The sequence below is a fragment of the Corvus hawaiiensis genome, chromosome 26 (genome assembly GCF_020740725.1).
Source record: "Corvus hawaiiensis isolate bCorHaw1 chromosome 26, bCorHaw1.pri.cur, whole genome shotgun sequence".
NCBI lineage: Eukaryota > Metazoa > Chordata > Aves > Passeriformes > Corvidae > Corvus > Corvus hawaiiensis.
The window spans coordinates 20,804,641-20,827,550 of NC_063238.1; the positions used below are offsets into that span (position 1 = coordinate 20,804,641).

At 40.9% G+C, this 22,910-nt stretch overlaps 1 protein-coding gene across 4 annotated transcripts in view; it reads left to right on the forward strand.

Annotated features, from left to right (window-relative positions):
* The window catches only part of TMEM67 (transmembrane protein 67), a 41,271-nt gene that overhangs the window by 6,674 nt on the left and 11,687 nt on the right, over positions 1-22,910 (forward strand). For all 4 annotated transcript variants that reach the window (XM_048286737.1, XM_048286734.1, XM_048286736.1 and 1 more), the window contains exons 3-17: positions 5,687-5,780; positions 7,219-7,318; positions 7,772-7,841; positions 7,955-8,029; positions 9,236-9,298; positions 11,587-11,741; positions 11,862-11,970; positions 13,508-13,594; positions 15,533-15,598; positions 18,523-18,679; positions 19,065-19,188; positions 20,036-20,141; positions 21,991-22,047; positions 22,144-22,242; positions 22,733-22,831. In XM_048286737.1, coding sequence (XP_048142694.1) covers positions 5,687-5,780; positions 7,219-7,318; positions 7,772-7,841; positions 7,955-8,029; positions 9,236-9,298; positions 11,587-11,741; positions 11,862-11,970; positions 13,508-13,594; positions 15,533-15,598; positions 18,523-18,679; positions 19,065-19,188; positions 20,036-20,141; positions 21,991-22,047; positions 22,144-22,242; positions 22,733-22,831 — 1,461 coding nt within the window. The remainder of the gene's footprint in view (positions 1-5,686; positions 5,781-7,218; positions 7,319-7,771; positions 7,842-7,954; positions 8,030-9,235; positions 9,299-11,586; positions 11,742-11,861; positions 11,971-13,507; positions 13,595-15,532; positions 15,599-18,522; positions 18,680-19,064; positions 19,189-20,035; positions 20,142-21,990; positions 22,048-22,143; positions 22,243-22,732; positions 22,832-22,910) is intronic.

The window sequence follows — 22,910 nt, forward strand, 5'->3', positions numbered from 1 at the left end:
CTGCCAGGCCTCCCCATACTTGTATTTGGACTATCGCCCGCCATACCACAGAGGCTTCACCCGCTTGGCCTGCTTGATCGCAGCGCATGTCTCACAATCATGGATAACCTGGGAGATACTGTCCATGGTTAGATCCACCCCTCGGTCTCGTGCCCACTTATAGGTGGCATCTCTGCCCTGATGGCCTGAGGCATCATGGGCCCATCGAGCTAGGAACAGTTCTCCTTTATGTTGCCAATCCAAGTCTATCTGGGACACCTCTATTTTCGCAGCCTGATCTACCTGTTTGTTGTTACGATGTTCTTCATTAGCCCGGCTCTTGGGGATGTGAGCATCTACATGACGGACCTTCACGGATAGCTTCTCTACCCAAGTGGCAATGTCTTTCCACTCTTCAGCAGCCCAGATTGGTTTTCCTCTGCGCTGCCAGTTTGCCTTCTTTCACCTTTCCAGCCAACCCCACAGAGCATTGGCTACCATCCATGAATCGGTGTAGAGGTAGAGCTTTGGCCACTTCTCTCTTTCAGCTATGTCCAGAGCTAATTGGACAGCTTTGAGCTCAGCAAATTGGCTCGATCCACCTTCTCCTTCAGTGGCCTGTGCAACTTGTCGTGTGGGGCTCCATACAGCGGCTTTCCATTTCCGGCTAGCGCCTACAATTCGGCAGGAGCCATCAGTGAAGAGGGCGTATTGTCTTTCACTCTCTGGTAGCTCGTTATATGGTGGGGCTTCTTCGGCACGTGTCACCTGCTCCTCTTCTTCTTCAGAAGATAACCCAAAAGTCTCACCTTCTGGCCAGTTTGTAATTATTTCCAAGATCCCAGGACGACTTGGGTTTCCAATTCGGGCGCGCTGCGTGATGAGGGCAATCCATTTGCTCCAAGTAGCGTCGGTGGCGTGATGCGTGGAGGGAACCTTTCCTCTGAACATCCACCCCAGCACCGGTAGTCGGGGTGCCAGGAGGAGTTGTGCCTCAGTGCCGATTACTTCTGAGGCAGCCTGGACTCCTTCATAAGCTGCCAGGATTTCCTTCTCGGTGGGAGTGTAGTTGGCTTCAGATCCTCTGTAGCTTCGGCTCCAGAATCCCAGTGGTCGGCCCCGAGTCTCACCAGGCACCTTCTGCCAGAGGCTCCAGGACAGACCATTGTTCCCGGCTGCAGAGTAGAGCACGTTCTTCACCTCTGGTCCTGTCCTGACTGGGCCAAGGGCTACGGCGTGAGCAATTTCCTGTTTGATCTGGGCGAAGGCTTGCTGCTGTTCAGGGCCCCAGTGGAAATCGTTCTTCTTGCGGGTAACCAGGTAGAGAGGACTCACGATCTGGCTGTACTCGGGAATGTGCATCCTCCAGAAACCTATAGCACCTAGGAAAGCTTGTGTTTCCTTCTTGTTGGTCGGCGGAGACATTGCTGTGATCTTATTGATGACCTCAGTGGGAATCTGACGTCGTCCATCTTGCCACTTTACTCCCAGGAACTGGATCTCTCGGGCAGGTCCCTTGACCTTGCTCTTCTTGATGGCAAAACCAGCTTGCAGGAGAATTTGAATTATTCTCTCTCCTTTCTCAAACACTTCGGTTGCAGTGTTCCCCCACACAATGATGTCATCAATGTACTGCAGATGTTCTGGAGCCTCACTCTTTTCTAGTGCAGTCTGGATCAGTCCATGACAGATGGTGGGACTGTGCTTCCACCCCTGGGGCAGTCGGTTCCAGGTGTACTGCACGCCCCTCCAGGTGAAGGCAAACTGAGGCCTGCACTCTGCTGCCAGAGGAATGGAGAAGAATGCATTGGCAATGTCAGTAGTGGCGTACCACTTTGCTGCTTTGGACTCCAGCTCGTACTGGAGCTCCAACATGTCTGGCACGGCAGCGCTCAACGGTGGAGTCACTTCATTCAGGGCACGATAGTCCACAGTCAATCTCCATTCCCCGTCAGACTTGCGCACAGGCCAGATGGGGCTGTTGAAGGGTGAGTGGGTCTTGTTGGCCACCCCTTGACTCTCCAGCTCGCGGATCATCTTGTGGATGGGGATCACAGCATCTCGATTTGTCCGATACTGCCGGCGGTGCACTGTCGAGGTGGCAATTGGCACTCGTTGCTCTTCCACTTTCAGGAGCCCAACTGCAGAAGGATTCTCAGATAGTCCGGGCAGGGTGTTCAATTGCCTAATGCCCTCTGCCTCCACAGCAGCAATCCCAAATGCCCACCTGAGTCCTTTTGGGTCTTTGTAGTAGCCATTCCGGAGGAAGTCTATGCCCAGAATACACGGGGCCTCTGGGCCGGTCACAATCGGATGCTTTTGCCACTCCTTCCCAGTCAGGCTCACCTCAGCTTCCAAAAGGGTCAACTGCTGTGATCCCCCGGTCACCCCAGCGATGGATACAGGTTCTGCCCCCACATGTCCCGATGGCATTAAAGTACATTGTGCCCCAGTATCAACCAATGCATCATATTTTTGTGGCTCTGATGTGCCAGGCCATCGGATCCACACCGTCCAGAAAACTCGGTTCTCCCGTGCCTCTTCCTGGCTAGAGGCAGGGCCCCTCTAGCCCTGGTTATCATTCTTTCCCTGGGCGTACATGCTTGAGGTACCTTCAAGGGGATCCGATATATCATCCTCCCTTCTGTAATGCCTGGCAGCTCGGTCACGGGAGGCTGAGGCTACCTTCACCTTAGCGGAACCCCCTCAGTTAGTGCCTCCCTCCTTGAGTTCACGCACCCGCGCTGCCAGGGCAGAGGTGGGTTTCCCATCCCACCTTCTCATGTCTTCCCCATGCTCACACAGGAAAAACCACAGCTCAGCTCGTGGGGTGTACCCTCTCTCTCTAGCAGGGGGACGACGGGCTCTGACTTGGGGGCCTGTGACTCGCACTGGTGCCACACTGACCCTCCTCATCTTCTCCCTCATCTCCTCCCTCATCTCCTCCCTCATTTCCTTCCTCATCTCCTTCATGTCCTCTTTGAGGTCCTGGACCACAGCAGAGACATGAGCTTTCAGCGGGCCATTGATCATGCTGTCATAATGCCTGAGCCTGTTGGCAACGGAGCCCACTGTTTCTCGGGTATTGTCAGCATCAATCGTTGCAATGAAGGTGGTGTATTGCGATGGCCCTAGCCTTGCCAGGTTCCACATCATCTGTCCTGTGCACCTGACCTTATCGGGGTCATTATCATGCTGTCCATCCTTCCCAAAGAGTACCTCTAATATTGCCACCTCTCTTAGCTGTTGGATCCCTTGCTCGAGTGTCTTCCACTGCATTCTATGATGATACTCCTGCATTCTTTCTTTGTGAATGAACCTTTCTCTCACACTCATTAAGAGCCGCTCCCAGAGAGAGAGAGGCCCTGGCTCCCTCACAAATATCTGGTCCACACCTGGGTCCTGGGTCAACGATCCCAGATACCTTGCCTCACCACTATCCAGTTGCACACTTGTGCCCATAAGGTCCCAAACCCGAAGCAGCCAGGTGGTATAAGGCTCACGCCCCCTTCGCACAATGTCGTTTCGCATAGCACGGAGACTGTCGTGCGACAGGGACTCAGTGATGACTTCTGGCTCTGGCTCTCCTGCTGGTTGTGAGGGCCCTGGTTGCCCATCATCATTAACTGGTCGTACTGATTTGGTCTTATACTTCCTCCTTTGCACAGGGGCGACTGCTGCTGGCTGTGGTTGTCTTTCTGGTTCAGCTGAAGCCTGGACGGTTGTAACATCCGTGGGTTCCACTGCTGCACCATCGGACTCACCCTCTTTGGGGCAGGGAGAGGGTTTTTCACTAGCTGAGGAGGTGTATTCCCTTAGCAATTGGCATATCTCCTGGCGCACCTGGCCCATCTCCTGGCACATCTCCTTGCGCACCTGGCCCATCTCCTGGCATATCTCCTGGCGCACCTGACCCATCTCCTGGCATATCCCCTGGCGCACCTGACCCATCTCTTGGCACATCTCCTGCATCCCTTTTGCCAGTACCCCTACCCAGTTTGGGTAGTCCATTTCTGAGGTGGACTGTTGGGCAGTATCAGTCTGTGGGGCGGGATCTCTAGTGTCTGGGGCTGTGGCAGGCTCTGGCTCTGGGGTAGGATCTCTAGTGTCTGGGGCCGTGTCAGGCTCTGGGGCAGGATCAGGCTCTGGGGTAGGAACTCTACTCTCTGGGGCCATGTCAGGTTCTGGGGCAGGATCTCTAGTCTCTGGGGCTGGTGTCCGGGTAGATATCCAAGCCAATCTCAACTTATCCTTGAATGCTAAATAGAGTAGGCCTATCAGCAGCAGATGGTTAGTATTCAGAGGGAATTTAAACCCTTCGAAAATTGATGGGGTGGGCCCAAAGAACTGGTTGAGGGGTTGAGAGAAAACTTCCCCTGGTGTCATTTCCTCACAGAAGGTACCATTGTTAACATAACCCCAAAAACATGTGCTCAGTGTGTGATAGCTGTTTATCCATGTGCCCACATTCCGGAGGAAGTTAAAAACCCATGAATTCCTCACCTTCTCGACCCATAACGCAAGCTGGATAACAGCAATGGTAGCCTTAGTCAGAGGACCCATATTCAAGTAAGGAGCTGCAAAGGGGAAGAATATAGCCACGGCTACATGCCACCCAAACCAGGGTAAACTAGACCACATAGTGCTGCCTAACAAGGTTCCAATATCCAGCACACAAAATAAAGTTATCGAGGAACTGTTATTCCTTTTTCACCTCTATCTCTTAATGCCCTCAGGCCCCACGTTGGGCGCCAAGATCTGTCTCGGTTTTGAAAGACAGGTGTCTGCTAAGGAAGGCAGAGGCCCCCCTTGAAGTGGCAGATATAACCCCTTTTCCCTCCAAGTTATTATATTTTGAAATCAAGGGCCTTTAGGCAAAGATGTGGGAAATAGGAATAACAGTTCTTTACTATATATATATATATGTATATAACCAGTCAAACAAAACAACAACAACTATGGCAGTAACAGCAATCACAAACCCAGTCCCAGCCTTCTCGGCTGTCAGGCCATTTCCCCTCGGGTGCAGTTCCGCTCGCAGCCGGCAGGGGAGCTGGCGGCTCCCGGTGAGCAGGGCAGGTGCGATGGTTCCCCCGCGGCTGCAGGGGGCGCTCCGGAGCGAGCTCGGGAAACCCGCGGCTCTGGTGCCCTGGGATCCCGGGAAGGATGGAACAAAGGCTTCACAAACCGCTGGGCAGCCGATCCCGGACTCTCAGGAACAGCAGGCTGGAATGGCAGGGACGAACGCAAATCCCGGGTGGCAGACGAGATGTATCCAGATGGGAGAACCCCACGGAGGCCCAGGCAGGCAGGGTGAGCAGGGCTACAGCGTAGCGAAAGCTCGAAGCAGCAGCGGAGCAGGACAGCCACAGCTCGGTCTCCAGCAGGGCAGGGAAAGCGGCTTTTGGGGTCCCGGCGTTGCTTCCAGCAGGAAGAAAGAACGGCCAAAAAGAAAGCAGCAGCAGCTCCTTTCTCTGCAGCTTCTTTCTCCGGACGCTCAGAGCGAACTGTCCCCACACCCAGGTGTAGACAAAGGAGTAGCCAGGCCCGCCCCACTCCCCTTTTTGTCTTTCTTAAGTACAGCTATTTGTCCCCTAGCAACATGCATATGGGAGAAAATTCCTTTAACAGGAGAACCTAAGACTAAACTAAAACCCCAACATGTCTATATTTTTGAAAATCCTAATAGTTTTGTGTTTTATTTTAGAGCGGAGTTACTCAAGATGGGTGGAATTGTATTACTTGCCCCAAAGGCTTGACTTCGAAAGGAAATTGTAAATGCCCCAATAACGAAATACTAGGTAAAAAATATATGCCAATTATGAGATGATAGCACTTGTTTTAGATATTTGAGTTTACTAAGTTATGCTTTTCCGTTAAATAAGAAAGAAAATTTTGCATATGTTTACATATCTAATGTAAAAATTCAACATTCCTCTTGATCTTAATCGTCATTTCTGAAAGATGATGGCTAAATCTGTACCATTGCTCATTTCAATAAAAACTATTATGCAAACATTCCATAAATGAATATTGCTCAACGAATACTTCAAGCTCCTTGGCAGCAGATAGAGTTGGAATAAAAACAATGTCAATATAGACTATAAAAATATTACAGTGTTTTGAAGTATAAAAAGCAGTAAAGGAATTATACCTACGTGAGTAGGTGGAAGAGAACAGCCTGAGCAAGTCAAGCAATGGCTGTGCATTAGTGTCAGTGCATTTCATGCCTCCCTGAGACACCTGTACCTGTGGCTTTCTGAGATGTGCTTCCCTATACCTATGCTTCCCTATGTCTGTGCTTCTTACTTGATGCTCTCTAGTAGTTGCAGATGATTTCCAGTAGATAGAAAAAAATTTTAGTGTTTTTATTAAATGGATTTCTGCTTATTTTGCATAGTATAGACCTGAGAGCAAAGTCACATCACTGGTGTAAAACATAAAAGCTCTTGGGACCTCTACTTTTCCTTATTTTCAAAGACATGGAATGCCTATAATTCTCTGAATAAGTATTATAAATGTCCACTTTGGTTACATTTCCAACAGGGTATATTGGAGAATCACTGTTTTCCAGATCAATAATTTTTAATTTTCCTAGGAATCTGGAAAACAGTGAATACCAGTCTTCTACCTTAAACTTTATGAGAGTTACAAAATGTTTTCTGGGCCTTTATGGTAAAATACTGAGAGCAAAGCTGAATCCATAATTTGACATGCAGGAAGAACATTAGTATTGTATTTTTTTGATTCTCTTTGATTTGGATTTTTTTTTTTAATAATTAGATTTGAAATCTCTTGCCAGATTATACAGTTGGTGGAAGATGCCATTTTGAAACTTGGAAATTGTGACATTTCCGTGAATCATTTCAGATGAAATTTAATTTTTTTTCCCCAGTAATTTGCAAACTTGTTGTTTTGAATTTTTGCTTTGCAGTGAGGACTTTGTTTGAAATTTGACTCAGAATAAATAACAGAGGAACAGCCAAACTAGACAGGAAATGTTGCATTACTCATTAAAACTAAACTGCATGTGCACAGCTACAAGCAGTGCACACATACATACATGAATGTGCATTTCATAGTGGATGTTATTTGCAAGTTTTGCTCTTGATTTTTTCAAAATAAACTCTTTGAATTTATTTTAGATCTGCACAGATGCTGAATTTTTTCACTTATCTTAACCTGTGTGACACTTTGCATCAGGCAATTTTATCACAGTTGCTTTTCTTTTCTACTTAGTGGAAAGAAGCATCAATGGCATTTTGCTTAATGAAGCATTGTGCTTACATTGTAATGGAAGTGAGCAGTCATTCTCTGCCTCAGATGCATCAGGAAGTAGGTGGGTGCTCTTTGCCTTTTGTGATGATAAATTTGAACGTGTCATGCTACCATTCAAATGGAATATTGCTGAGGAACAGACTGTATCTTTGGGATGACAGTTTTGAAGGCAGGGAATTGGAAATTCTCAACCCATATCAAACCCACCGTGTTTTGTGCTGACTGAAGTCCTTATAAGGCCAGCAGCTTGGTTTTTTGTCTTGCTTTTGTGTGACTAAAAAGCATGCTTTGGATTGGAAGCAGAACAGAATTCTTATTTTGATAATTAATTATTTGATTTATTTTCTACTTCACTGATAGTAGAAACAAATCAATAATAACTTTTGAATTTCAGTTCAAACTAGTGAAGTTGCTGACACTGTTCCCAGGCATACTATGTAATCAACTTTCACTGAGTACTAAATCTCATACTTAGCTATGTTTTAAGTGCATTCTTCATGTTTGTGATCCATAGGTGTGTAAGATGTGAAAAGACATTCATCCAAGTAAGCAAGTCTTGTGACTGCAACAGCCCAAACATTTTAGTAAGTAGAAGAATGTTCAGAAGTAAGTAGAAGAAAGTTCAGAAAAAGCAAAGTGATTTTTACAAGTGTATCAATATCATATCAGTATTTTTTTATTCTTTTATTTCTTTCAGACCGGGGGATTGTGTTTTTTGGCTCGTGAAGGCTTACCCCCAAAGGGAGTTGCAACTGTTCGTTTTGCACAGCTAGTAAGTGCATTTATTGTAAAACACTTCTAAGCTTTCTCATTACTTACTTTCAGTATGTATTTCAAATTCCCATTCTTGGAAAACAAAGGTGGAACTTTTTGTCTGATCACGGTGATTGTAAGGTCATTTGCATCAAGATGGAGTGTAGGTATGGACACCAAGCAAGCATTGTTCTAATGGAATAAACTTCTAAAAATTCATGCCCTCTTGGAAACTGAAAAAGGGAAGTAATTTACATTACTTTAGTATCAAAACAAGTAGCATGTGGCCTTTTGTATTAACTGTGTGCATTTGAAGCATACCCTTGTATCACAAAAATATACTGAAGAGTCCATGAGTGCCTCTGGACTTTTTTACTATAAAATTTGTATTTGTGTAAAATATTTGAAAAAAGATGTAAGGGTTGAGCTTACTGCTTGATCTTAGAGCTTATAGAAGAAAATGAGATTGTGTATGAAATTGCTGAACTCCTTGAATTAGCTAATGAATGAAAATATATTCTATTGAGAAGAACGAAGGGGTTTTCATTGTTTTATCTAATGAACTTTCATTAGTTATGAAATCTGCTCAAAGTTAGGACCATTTGCCAAGTAGTTCTGAATTCAGGAAATGCCATGTGGCTAAGAAATGTACTTTGTTCCCAAATGAATTAATGTTAAAAGCTACTGCTTGAAAGAAAGTAAAGAGCAGTCTTCAGTTTTTCTGATATGAAACATTGTTTTGCTCCCTGAAAATGCCATCTTCTAAGTAACATTTTATTGAAAATATGTCTTTTCATTTGCTTACAGTATGTATGAATGCTATGTGTAGTTCGAATGTGAGTAGTTGTAGAAAGGAGGTTGTGAAATAATTAATTTGGCAAATTTGGTCCTGAATTAGATTTACCATCAAGTCTACTTCTTACCCTTGAAATTGTTAGTACTTCCCTTGTGCAGTAAAGAAGACTTCTGTGTCACAGAATCCATGTTCAAAGCTTAAATATTTCAGCTCTTGTTCTGTATACTTTGTCTAATTTAGTGAAGTGAAAGAAATCATTGCATTTTGATTGTGTTTTGAACTGATACTGTTAGACTGAGATATTTACGAAGGACAGAAAGCTCTTAGAAAAAAATAAGTAGCATCTTCTAGCAGACACAGTTTTCCAGACTGTTACCTTATGGATGAGTTGTTGTGAACAAAGACAGTGAAAAAGTTCCTTATTTACAGGGTATAACACTGACATCAGCATGGTTTCTGAAAAACCTGCAGTCCTCAGCCTTTGCCTGTTGGGTGAGTTTCATTAGTGTTTGCAGTTTGCTTTTTTATACAGAATGGTATTCTATAAAAGCATGTCACTTTTATTTTTGAAAGTTACCTTGCTTAGTTTTAAAGAATTTTATTTTGAGGTGAGAATAGAAAAGAAATAATTACATATACAGAGTGCTTAGAAATATTGAGGGCTAGTCAATGTTACTGCAAGTCTACAGGGTTGGAATTTTCACAAGATGAATGGTGTTAAAGAAAAAATCCTTCAATATTCAGTAGCATGTGACCTACTATCCATATATGTGGATATAAAGGGATCACTCTGAAAATTAATTTCTTATATATTCAGTATTTATTGGCAGCTGCTCTTTACCTCTTAGTTGATTTTCAGTTATTCATAACCACAGAACCACCCTTTTTAGCTTTGCTTTATGTTATGCAAGTGTTACGTACCATTATGTTGCTCTGGGTGACAGTAACCATGGGTGAAAGAGTGGCTGCAGCAACAGAGTCACAGACACTTGTGAAGGGCATGTGCCTCTGCCTCCCTTTTACCAACTCTGTTATCACACATGCTCATTTTCCTTCTGTACTGCTCTCTTGAAATCAGATTTTATACTTCTCAGGTTCTACATTTTGTCCCTGTGGGTCACAACCCAAAGGGTTACTTGGCCTAGACATCTCTAAAGATCACAATATAGATTTGCAGGATTGTGTAATACACAAGCGCATGGAGTCTTTATTTCCTGCATTTCTTTATTAGAAATTATTACAAATTATTCCTGGTAAAGTGAGTATATTTATGATTAGTAAAGCAAGTGTGTATGTACTGCACTGGTAGCAGCAGTCAATAGTAGCAGCAGACATACATTTCAATATTACAGGTTGCTGCAGAATGATCACTAGGAAAGCAGCAAATGTGCTTATGATGAATTACCCCTATGCGTGTATATTATTCCAATAGTATCAGTGCAGGTACTACACTGCCAGCAGTGGGGCCTCAAAACTGATGACAGATGAAGTTTCACTTCAAAGATGATCAACATTGCAGAATCTGGAGTCAGTCAGGCATCCCTAGCCACAGACTGATAACTGGCCTAGGAGAGCTCATAGAAAAATTTGTGTAGGGGACTTTCTCTGTGTGTAGAGATTGAGAGAGAGAGACAGGGACGGATTCATTCCCCATTTTGGGTAAAAAGTAATTTTTATATCAGAGAGACATAAGGTGGTGTAGGACAGCACCACCTGGAGCAGCCAATAGATGACAATGTTTTAAATTCTCTCAGGCTACATTTTGTTTTTTCCAGACTCTTTTTCTACTCTTTCATGTACAACAAACAACAGCACTTGCCTATGTCTACTCCTTTGGAATGTTTTCCCCCTTCTAAACCCTAAGCCTGTTCTAGACTCTTTTTCATCTTTCCAGATGATAGGTTGCCATTACTATTCCTTGAGTTTGTGCTTATTGATGGTATCTCAGAAGGTCTCTGAAGTTCGAGTGCCCAGCTGCACTTCTCAAGGATGTTTCAGACTCCCAGGCCATGTTCACAGGCTGGCAGGTGTCCTCTCAGTCAGTGTTTCAGCAGACTTCTGTTCAGAATTTTCCCAGATCACCTTTGTGGCTGCTCCCATCACCATCTCATAAACACAGCTCTGAGATATATTCCCCCACTGGTCCCATTCTTTACCACTGACATCAGTTTATCCTGTTTGTCTGCCTCACCCTGCTCAGCAATTCAGAGGTGCTGCCTCAATGTGATGAGCAGCTGCTGGTCTGACCCACACAAATGGGGGTAAGGAGGTGGCAAGTTAATACCAGTGCAATGACCACTGCACACAGATGCCAGGTGTCACCTCTGCATATCACTTGGCACTGCTGTGTTTAACAAAATTGAACATAAAACTGAAGAGAAAATTCTTAGACTACATGCATCTGTAGTTGTCAGTCTGAGGTCTTTGCTGGAGTCATCTTTGCCATACAGCCTAAGTGGTATTAAACATTTTGATTTTTACCTTGTTTTCTAAGTGCAGATATTGACATTTCTGTCACTTTTTACCATCCAGCTGATGCAACTAAAATAAGCTGAGAAAGTGAGAATATTGATTTCATGCTGCCATCTGCAGATCTATAAAAATATGGTACCTGAATACCTGGGAGAAAATATTAGGTGTTGACAAAATGAAATTACTTTCAAGTGAAAACAAGGGTTTAGGAGTGGCTTCTTAAAAATAACATTAATTTTCTGGCTGCCTCACAAAAAGGAGAGGTGATTAAATACTTTTTTCTGTGTTCTTGTGTTTCTCCACTGCAGTTGTACTCTAATCTAACAGCATGCCAAGCTCTTGGAAATATGTGTGTGATGAATATGAACTCATTGAGTTCTTCAAGTACTGATGCCTGTGGTTTGTTTCAGTATATTTTTGTCAGTACAGCCAGGGTAGGCATCGTTCATTCAATACCCTACTGGTAAGTTGCCTTTTCCATAAGTTTTGGTCTTTAATAGCTTTGTATGGAAATTATTATTCTAAATGTTATTTGATGAAAAAGATTATGTTTCTTTAGAGAAAACATTGTTATTCTTTTCAGGAGACATAATCTTCCATGGCTGTATTATGGTGACCAACCTGGATTAGCATCCCAAGTGCTTGAGAAAAATCATTTTCCTACAGCCTTCAGTTTTAAGGGAACAGATAAGGTAGGTGTTGGGTAGTAGACATAGGGAAGCATACGTTAGGAAGAGGACATAATCACATAAAAAGGTTTAGATTTATTACAGATGTGACTCTACTGAAGGTAAATTTTAGGCAGTGAATGTAACAAAACTCAGTGTGAGATCTTATGGAAGAGGAAGGTGTTATTTACGTAAAATAATGTCTAGTCACTTCCTTTGCTTACACTCTCATAGCCACATTCTCATAAGGCCAAGTTGTGCTTGCCTGAGTGGTCTGACCAGGGCACAAGGAGCACAGGATGCCATCTTTTAATTGTTCAGTGTGTCCCCAAGGATCTGGATTGGCAGTGGTAAATTTGTAATTAGACAAACCTTTTAGACACCTTAGGAATTCATAGTTGTTTTGACATTGTCTTTTGTTTCAGAGTCTTGTTTACTTCCCTCTTCACAAATCTGAGGCAAAGTTGTCTTTGTCTTTTTTCCATGTTTGAAATATGTGCATCCTTTTGTCAGATTTTGTGGTGAACTAATGTGAAAAAGAGGGGTAAATGTGACATGCTGTATCTTTGCTGCCACCCTTCTGGTGTGCCAAAGTGCAGGGTCTTTTGCTGACAAGTTGTCTATGCCAGGTTTTATCACAACCCATTTATCATCTCTGTAGCTGGGAACAGTGTTCTTCATCACTGTTTTGTGGTGTTTAACCCTTTCTATTGCTCACACACACTTTTCTCTCCCTATTTGATTTATACCACTTGTAATATTTCTGTTACAAATCTCTACAAGCTGATTGTATCAGAGGTGGAGTCAGTGTATTAGAACCTCTTACTGCAGTCAATTAGAGAAAAAAAAAGAGGTGAGGAAAATAATTTTAATGTTATCAAAGCCAGATATCCATCCCTGAGAGGAACGGACTGCTTAAGTAGCTTGTTAACTGGCACAGTTTTATGAAGAAATCGGAGAGTAAATAAACAGTAAAGTGATTTATTTTTCCAAATTCACTGTAAAAATAGAGTAGCTGGAATAGGTTATTCAAGTTCAGGTAATCACAGAAAGTAGTATTAGTGATAACCTGTTTGTCAGTTGTACTGCCAATTTATCTAGAGTTTTCTTCCTGTCTCAGAAATAAAATGATAGCCTTTTTCAGCCATATTCTACAAGGCTGTGTTTTAAATTGAACAATGTTGCAATGCAGCAGTTGTTTTAATTACTAAAATACTTGTTATTCCTCCTAACACTGAAGGTCCTGGAAGCCCTCAATATTCCAGCATAGTATACATCAGAAATCTGCATAGATTTTGAATTAGTTTAGGGCATGTCCACCTGTGTCGAAGTTCCTCTGGAACTTTTTCCATTCACCAGTAAAGCTGCAGAAGAATGGTATGGTTTTTTTTAAAAAGTAAACTACAAAACCCAAGATTAAAAACAAAATCAGAAAGGGGGAAAAAATGAAGGATTGTGCTGGAAGTTTTAGGAAACGTCAAACAGTTGGAGAGCAGTCTCTAAAATGTGAATGTCCACTTCAGGGCAGTTTCATTGTTCTTAATCTTTTTTTCATCATCAGGATGTAAAGCTGCAATTTATTGCAGCCTCATTTGATGCTGCAGGAAACTTTCTAAAGTGGCAAAGTTTGGAAGGAGGCATCTTACAGGTATGTTTGATTTTAATTATCTTTTCTTGATAACACAACGTTCTGAGTGTCTTTAGCCCAATTAAGGCAAAGGCCAAGAGTTTGGTTACTACACTAATGACAGTTCATAACTGTAGAGCTAGGTTAGGGAAAATAGCCCTTTATTCTCGCTCACAATGATCTCTACAAAATCAAAAGTATAAATTCATCAACACTGCCTTCATCCTTTGGACCAGCATAAATCTGGCATATTGGAAAGCTCTGAAAAATAGTGTTAGTAATTTAGAACCAACTATCTCTGTCTTCCATTCAGCATAGTTGCTCACGTGGGTAGTTTCTTATTAAACCTATTTTTCTTGTTGAGAAAAGTGTATTCTTTAGCTCTTTGTCCACATGTGTTTATAGATGATTCTATGAGTATGTCCCTATTAGATGCTGTCACCTATTTGCACACGTCATGGGGGTGACAACCAAATCAGTGGTTATGTCACTGTCAAGGCAGGTAGGAAAGCTGATCTACACTATTTTCTTTGTGTCGTCTTGGAATTTTTTGCTTTCTTATTTCTTTTGTTTTTAAATATAAAATGTACACTTTGACCGGCATGTGCCTGTCTTTTTAATAACAGAAAGTTATAAATACTTGGTGGGAGACTTTACATAGGAAGGGGGACTACTGGGTAGAAGTACCCTTGGACACTACGCCCTTAGATTTCAGGGACACGGACATTCTACTTCAGCAGTACCATGCTGCATAGTTAGGTGGTGAAAAATGCAAGTTAGCAGCAATTAGAAAGTGCAATAGTAATTAGTCTATCAGAGAGAACAATTGGCAGCTGCAACATGTTGCAGAATAGAATTTGTTTAGCAGTCCAGTGGTGATCTAGGCACTCAGTACTTCTCTAGGCAGACAACAATAGGAACACTAGCAAGAACAATTGGGAATTGTCCGTCTCTTTTCTATTGGAGCACGTCACTTCAGACACTCCAGTGTCTACAGAAGAGCAGCTGACATTCAGGATTTATTTTGTTGTGCCTCAGGATGAGCCATCTTGCATCTGCATCTCCAGTTTTAAGGAAAAGTAGTGTCTGACAGAACAGGTTACTAAGATAGTTACTATGCCTAGAAAATTATATATTGACATAGAAGTTTAGGTTTATTGGGGCACATTTTCTAGGGCAAAGCTTTTAACAGCTATCCAGAGCAAATGGGAAAGGAATAGCTTTCCCATTCAAAGCCTCTTTTAATGTAGTAGGTTGTGCATGATGATAAGACATTACAGTGCTAAAGTGGTCTCAATGCATAATTGTAGCAATTCCCAGAATTTCAGTTTCACACTAATAGAATTGTGTTTTATGAAAATTTAGACTTTATTTTCATTTCGGGAAAATGGCTATGCCCTCCACGAAATGCCATACTCATTTAGTTAGACTTTGGCCCATTTTTTTCCAGATTCAGTTGAATCTGCTGTTTTTTGCTGAAAGTATAAATGTTGTATTAAAAAAAGAAAAAAAAATCTGTTATTTGCTATAACTTTTATCCTCTGAGAATGCCAGCTTAAGAGAAACAGGGCTGTGTGAATGTGGACTTCTTTTCTTATGGGATTCTTGAATTTAGCAGAAGCCACTGATTGAGCTTGAGGCAGCACAGTGCATTTAATATTCAGTCCACAGAAAGATTGTTCTTGCCTGGTTGGATGCTGCTGTCCACAGATTTCTGCGATGGAACTGAAAAATGCTATGCAAGTATGAATAAACTAAACCAGCATTTTAAGAACATCAATATTAGTGAAATAAATAACTGTATTTACTCCAAAATCAATCCTTCTCTTATTAAAAAATAGAACAAAATATCTTTTGTGAGAACTCTGAATGCATAAGTGCTTGAGATGCCTGTAAATATTTTTTGCATGAGAAAATGAGACCTTTGAATTAACCTAATTATAACCATGTTTTATTCAGCTTTGTCCTGATACCCAAACTAAATTGAATGCAGCTTTTGCTTTTGGAACAACTTACCAACAAAGTGTAAGTAATATATAAAATGCTATTTTGAATTAAGCTGCCTTATATGTCATTAGTTATTCAGTGCATATTGAAGAATGTTTGGAGTTTAGACATGAGCTGCAACATGGAGTTCCGTCTTGTGAAATTGAGTAAAGTAAGTGTGGGGTTTTTTAAATTATTTAACTGTATCACAAAACTTGTTTACTACATAGCATAATCACAATAAGTTAAACTGGCATTTGTATTTGTGAGGTCGCTGACTTAGCAGTTGAAGAACACAGTGCCTAAATAATGACAGCCATATGCTTTGTATCATATCTCCTAATTTTCCTACCACCATCTTTGGTCAGTTTTCATAGGGAAAGAAGGCAAATCCAGTCATGTGGTGCCTCTATATTGTTCCCATTTACTTTTTATTGTATGCCCTGATTTTAGTGAATTCAGTAAAGAGATTGAAAATGTGTTTTAATAGAATAGGTGACTCATCAGAGGAAAGAGATTCTTTAGCTGTCTTAACTATGAAAAAAAACCACTGGGGTTTTCCTACTTTACTAAACACCAGGAAAGGAAGAGGGGATAGAACACTAAATCATGTCAGCTGCAGAAATGGTTCTGCCAGTGATAAAGTTTCAATTTTTGTCACTTAATGTGTTAAATGGGAAGGTGGTACTCTCTTTGGCAAGGGAGTGGAGAAAGAAGCATCTTTATAAAACTCCATATGTGTGCACAGCATCTCATACCTCTATATGAATATTGTTTATTAATTACCATCTAACATTGAAAACCATTCCCCACATTATGTGTTGAAGTGTAAAAATATATAAACTCTGGATGCTATTTAGGTGGTGTGAAAGTCTTGGAAGGCTGTCAAAGCTTAGTCTGGGAAATTTAAAGTGTTTACCAAATAACATTGACAAATCTTTGTTAAATATTTTTATTCTTCCATATTGTTTAATGTTGTTTAATCCATATTTCAGTATTTCAGACAGAATGAAAACATGTTCTATTTAGGATCACTGAACTAGTCAAGTATGGGGGTTTTTTTCTTTTTAAAATCTTGATTATTTGGTCTTGAGTCTGTTATTACCTGTTATTCAGTATTAATAACAGTTAATATGGTTGGGTTTGAATACACACATCAATAACTTACTGAGTACTTTTTAGTGTAATTATTTTCATCCATTGTATACATTACTTTTTTTTTTCCATATGGCTTTGGAGAAAACATGGTTGACAAATTATATGAGTATTTAAACATGCATGGTTGTTCACATATGCAAAAAGTTACCTACTTTCACATGTAATTTCTTCACACAATCATAGAGTGGTTGAGGTAGTCGGGGACCTCAGGAGGCTGTCTTGTCCACACCCCTGCTCAAGCAGGGCCATATAGAGCAGGTTGCCTAGGACCATATCCACATAGGTCTTTATCTCCAGGGAGAGAGACTCCACAGCCACCCTGGACAGCCTGTGTTAGTGCTTGGTCACTGTGACAGTGAAAACCTCTGTCTTTTGATGCTCAGAGGGAGCCTCCTGTTTCAGTTTATGCCCATTGCCTCTGGTCTTGTCACTGGGTGCTGTTGAAAAGAGCCTGGCTCTGTCTTGTACACCCTCCCTTGCACAATATTTGTACACATTGATAGGATCCCCCTGAGCCTTCTTATCTCCAGCTAAAAGAGTCTCAGCTTTTCTTCATAGCAGAGATGCTTCAGTCCCTTCCTCACCATAGTGGCCTGTGCTGGACTGTATCAAGTAGCTTATTTTCTCTCCTGTACTGGTGGGCCCAGAACCAGATTCAGTACTCCATGACTTCAGCATTTATGTTTCTTGACTTTAATGTTTACACTGTTTCAAATTTTATGTCTGTGAGGTTCGCTAGGATATTTTTTCCAAATCTGTTGAAAAATGTTAAGAGCTTCATTCTCCACATTAGTCATTCCAGTTAATTGCAACCATTTCCGAGAAGTTTGCATAAAATCATTAGTACTTTGTAATTGTTTGCAGATAGCTGGAATGCCTTGTCTATCAGTACTTCACTAAAGCATTTTGACACCGTTTCCCGCAGCATTCTCAAGAAACTGGCTGCTCGTGGCTTTGACAGGTGCACTCTTCACTGGATGAAAAAATGACTGGATGTCAGGCCCAGAGAGTGGTGAATGGAACTAAATCCAGTTGGCAGCTGGTCACTGGTGGTGTTTCCCAGGGCTCAGTAGTGGGTCTGGTCCTGTTTAACATCTCTATGAATGACCTCGACAAGGGGATCAAGGGCACCCCTCAGCAAGTTTGCAGATGACACCAGGTTGGATGGGATGTTGATGTGCTGGAGGGCAGGAAGGCTCTGCAGAGGGATCTGGACAGGCAGGATTGATGGGCCAAGGCCAGTTGCATGAGGTTCAACAAGGCCTAGTGCCAGGTCCTGCACTTGGGTCACAACAACCCGCAGTGCTCAGACTTGAGGAAGAGTGGCTGGGAAGCTGCCCAGCAGAAGAAGAACTGAGGTTGCTGGTTGACAGCCAGCTGGTCAAACATGAGCCAGCATGTGCCCAGGTGGCCAAGAAGGCCAATGGCATCCTGGCCTGTACAAGGGATTGTGCAGCTGGACCAGGGCAGTGATTGTTCCCCTGTACTGGGCACTGGTGAGGCCTCACCTCAAGTGCTGTGTCCAGTTCTGGGCCCCTCACTGAAAAAGGACATTGAGGTGCTGGAGCATGGAGAGAAGGGCAACGGAGCTGGTGAAGGGTCTGGAGCAAAGTCCTGTGAGGGAGCTGAGAGTGTTTAGCCTGGAGGAAAGGAGGCTCATGTGGGACCTTGATGATTCTGTGATAATCTCTTTTGTGAAGAAGTGGGACAGATTCCACAATAATTTTGTAGGGAAGGAATCCACAGCTTGACAAAATAATTAAACAGTTAAAGTGATCTTTTTATTTTCACATTTTTTCCTGTAGTGCAAAATTTCAGTTTCTAAGATTTTATTGGATTTTGCTAATCCAGTCTTTTATGACCTGTTCCTTGAATATAATGGTGGCGATGGACAACGACATCTTTGGGCCGTGCCAGTTTTAAATTTGAATCTTCAATACAATGAAAAGTTTGTTAATCAAGGTAAGATGATGCTAGTAACATGTCTGAAATTAAACAAGCTGAAAACTTCAAGTAGAAATAATCTATATTAATTACTGTTACTATGTTGTTTTTAAAGATACCACAACACGCCATAACTTGTTTCCATTTAAAAAATTTAGTATTTTGTGGGCAGGGCAAGTTCTGATAGTTTAAGTGCAAGCTTTGGTTGCATACACTGTTCCAATCAGTAATATGCACAAGTAGAATAATCTTATTTCATTATGCATTTGTATAAATTGAAAATAAACAATTTTATATCCTAAGTAGTTACCATGTGTTATACAATCATATGTGTTGTTTCTAACACATTTCATTCTTTTTATGTGTTGAATAATGTGTGTGAAACTGTTATGTTTTTTCATAGGCAGTAATATGAACAACTGGCTTTTGACTCGTCGATTTTTTTTGGTGGATACACTTAGTGGAAAAGAGAATGACTTGGGAAAACCACCAAGGGTAATTCGGATTGCTAGCAAAATAACAATAAGGTGATTAACTCATATAATATATAGTACATAGAAAATAAAGCCAGTGTTGCACAGTCTGCATTTTATTGTCTTAAAGTGGTTTTATTATGTATTTTCTAATATGTCTAATATGTAATATATGCTGCTTTTTCCATTGCATATTTTGAAATAGCATGAATTTCCATAGGTTGTTCTGATGAGTGAAAGAAAACAACATTGACTTGTGGGAGTTAAAATCACCATGATTCCCTTCCAGGTACAAGGATCAGACCGTGTTTGCATAATGCAATTTAGCAGGTGTTCAGTCACCTCATAGAAGCAGGTGTTGTCTGGAAAGGCCTAAAAACTCCTCTGTTCATTCTTTTTCAATGTGTGTGTTGCTGACTATACAAGGGTGTTATTTCATACTCCATATTATTTTTTGCAGTATTTTTACAACCTGTTGCTTATTCTGTTATACAATCCAGAGTAGGCTTGTAGTCATTTAACTGAAATTGTGAGACTACCTGTTAGAGTCAATACTAATTGCTCATCTCAGCTGGAATATATTTTGGAAGAAACTTCTTTTCTCCTTCTTTTTGTGATGTCCTCCTGTGAGATGCAGACAAGTAAAGATTGATTCAGGTATTTTCTTACAAGTAAACAACGCTTCCCATGTTTTTCTTTTTATATATTTGTGTACATGCCTTTGTACACTCCAGTTGCTTTTAAAATGTGAAGTGCCATGTCATTGGGTTAGAAATTCACATTTTATTGATCAGGCTGTTCTGTTCATTTAGTATTTTCTTACAAGTACAAGTTTCAATGATTGCTTTCCAAGCACTCATCCATTTTTTTGTATTAAAAATCATACTCTCTATTTCTGCAGTATTCGTCTGGTATCTCATACACAGAGAGGAACTATATACCCTCCTCTAGTTACTGTTGCTTACACAGATGTGCTTATCCAAAACCCTGAAACCCAGAGTGTCATGGTGAGATCTTTGTGCTACCTTAATTATACTTTTAGTTCTGTTGAAATTCTGGTTTTTGGCAGTGGGTTATAAAAATCTAATAAGCAGTTTCTCATTCTGATCAGTTTTGAAGTTATAAGTTTTCACTAACACCTTTTAAGACAAATCAGTTAAAAGAATTCTCTTTTCAATTTTTCTTCAGTCTTTTTTAACTTAAAATACTTAGAATTTGAAGTTGGTTTTATAATGCTAAATTAGGCTACAGTTCAAATAAAATTATACACACAGTAATAGGAAAATAACAGATAAAGGACTCTATAAAACACTGCAAACAATTTATTCAAGGAATTATTATTTTTATTTAAACAATGCATTAAGGGGAGGTTGTTATGACACAAACATTTCAGGTCACCTGTAGTTTAGGTTAAAATATTGGTAATGTATTTAAAACATCCTGTAGTGTTTGGTCTTTCTGTACTGAAAACCACCAAATTCTGCTGTAGCAGATGGAGAAGGGGCATTTCCTACTTGCCCTTTCGCCTGCCTTCATGGGCAGCAGCTCAGATGTCCCATTCTTCTGCCTTGTTTGTGTGTTAGATCACACTGCTTTAAAAAGTAAAAATGTTGATCTTAGGATGGTAGAATAATCATTCACCTATTAAAAAAAAAAAGAATATTAGCATTTTCTGCTTGTCAACCTTCAACAGTTCAGACTTCCAGTACAAAGAGATATCTAGCTAGAAGAAATTTGTGGTGCTAGAAGCATTCCTTGAGTTCCATATTAGTTGCATGAAAGCAAGAGAATTAGAAAGTAGAAAAATCAAGACAGTTTTTGCATGCTTAAGTGATATCTTTGTTTAACCACTGAAACAGCACTGTATCTACAAAGTAATTCATTCAAATAGTGATGGTAGGAACAATTGTTTTCAGTTCCTCAGCTTTCTGTCATATGATTTCATCCTTACATCTATGTGAGATCTATTTGGGTATTGTCAATTTTGGATGTCTTGTTGCATTTAACAAATTTTATGCAACTAAAGAGAGACACTGAATTTTGTTACCAGTTTCTGTAAACACTGAGCTTCTAGTAACTGAGGATATCTAGACTTAAGTCCAAGTGCAGTGATAGAAGGAGGTCTGACAGGAACAAGTGTTTGGGGAAGACAAGGTGTAGGGAAGGACGGATTGTTTTGGGGGCATGGAGGGTTGATAGTTCTTTTAAACTTAATTAAAAATACTATTTATTATCATATTTGTGTTAAATTTAGCTGTGTAGTGACAAAGACTCAGGCCAGAGTATTACAAAACCAAGCCAAACATTTTCTCTTCCATGTACAAATTTTTCAGACCAAAGTCAAAAGAGGTCTTGGGTTAAATTTAAGCTAGAGGGAACAATTCCGATGCTGCATGACAATTTTTATTTCATTCAAGCTGAAAAAACCCCAGTATCTGAGCTATGCAAGTTTACCATATGATTTTGCACATTGGTGTAATTACATCAAGGTTGCCTTTAATCACTGATGAAAGGGAAAGTATCAAACATTCAGTGTCTCCTTTCAGGAGGAAAAAAATCATGCACATTTGAAAGAATTCCAAATAGGTATAGCTGGTAACTTGCAGATGGCAGGCACCCATCCCCAGCATTGCTGCTGGTAAAATCTGCAGTAAGAGTAGCATAGCACATGCCAGTACTAAGCCTGGCACCAGAGCACACCAGTCATATGCAGTAAAAAAAGATGTATGTGGTACTTGTATAGTAGCCCTAGATGGGAATTCCCACCAACTGAAACTGTGACAGCTATCACTGTCTGTAATGGTTGTAGCACTTCAGAGTTCTATGCGTGTTTACTTTTTGTACTTTAATATTCAGGTTTCTTTCGCAGTCAGCTACGAGATGAATCAGTCAGAGGCTCAGATTCAGACTGATGTAAGTTGTAATTCCATTTAATTTGTTAATATAATGATTTACTTCTATTTTGTGGTTTTTTAAAAATATCTGCAAATAATTTTTTGTTATTTTCAGATTGCATTGGGTGTGTTGGGTGGACTGGCAGTGTTATGGTCCCTTCTCAAGACTGCAGGCTGGAAGAGGCGGACAGGAAGCTCCATAATTGACTTGCAGGTATGAACAGCTGGCAAACTGAGATGGGATATCTCTTCCTCTCTTTAAGGACACCTTTGCTGTTGTTCCCTGTGATTATAACTATTCATCTTCTTAAGGTAACTGAAATAATTTCTAGCCTAGCTGCATAGAACTGTGCCCCAGAGTTAGGCTCACTTGAGAAAGTAGGTTTTTGCATTCTTTTTGATGCTGATATTGTCATTCAGGAAATGCTGCTCTAAAAAAAAAGGTATTTACAGAGCTATTCTGATCAGTTGAGTGGACTTAGTTTTCAGATTAATTCTTCTTTGAACAAAGACCAGCATGTAGGAGTTTCAGCTAGTCAATATACAATAAATATATAACTAGAGTGGAAAACTTTTGTTCAGGGCTACTTTTCAGTACTAGAGTTTCCTATGTGAGCTGCATAACATTTTATATGAATGCATTATGAGCATATGCATTACTTAATTAGCTTTACAGATGTCTACAGCTGTTTTTCTAATTGCAGACGGTTTTCAAGTTCTTACTGTTCTATGCTGGAGACCTTGCCAACGTTTTCTTTATCATCACCTTGGGCACAGGGATTTATTGGCTTGTGTTCTTCAAAGTAAGTGTTTTTCCAGATTTGGATGTATAAAAACTTAGTAATATTAAATCTGTTTTTACATTAACACTAATTTTCTTTT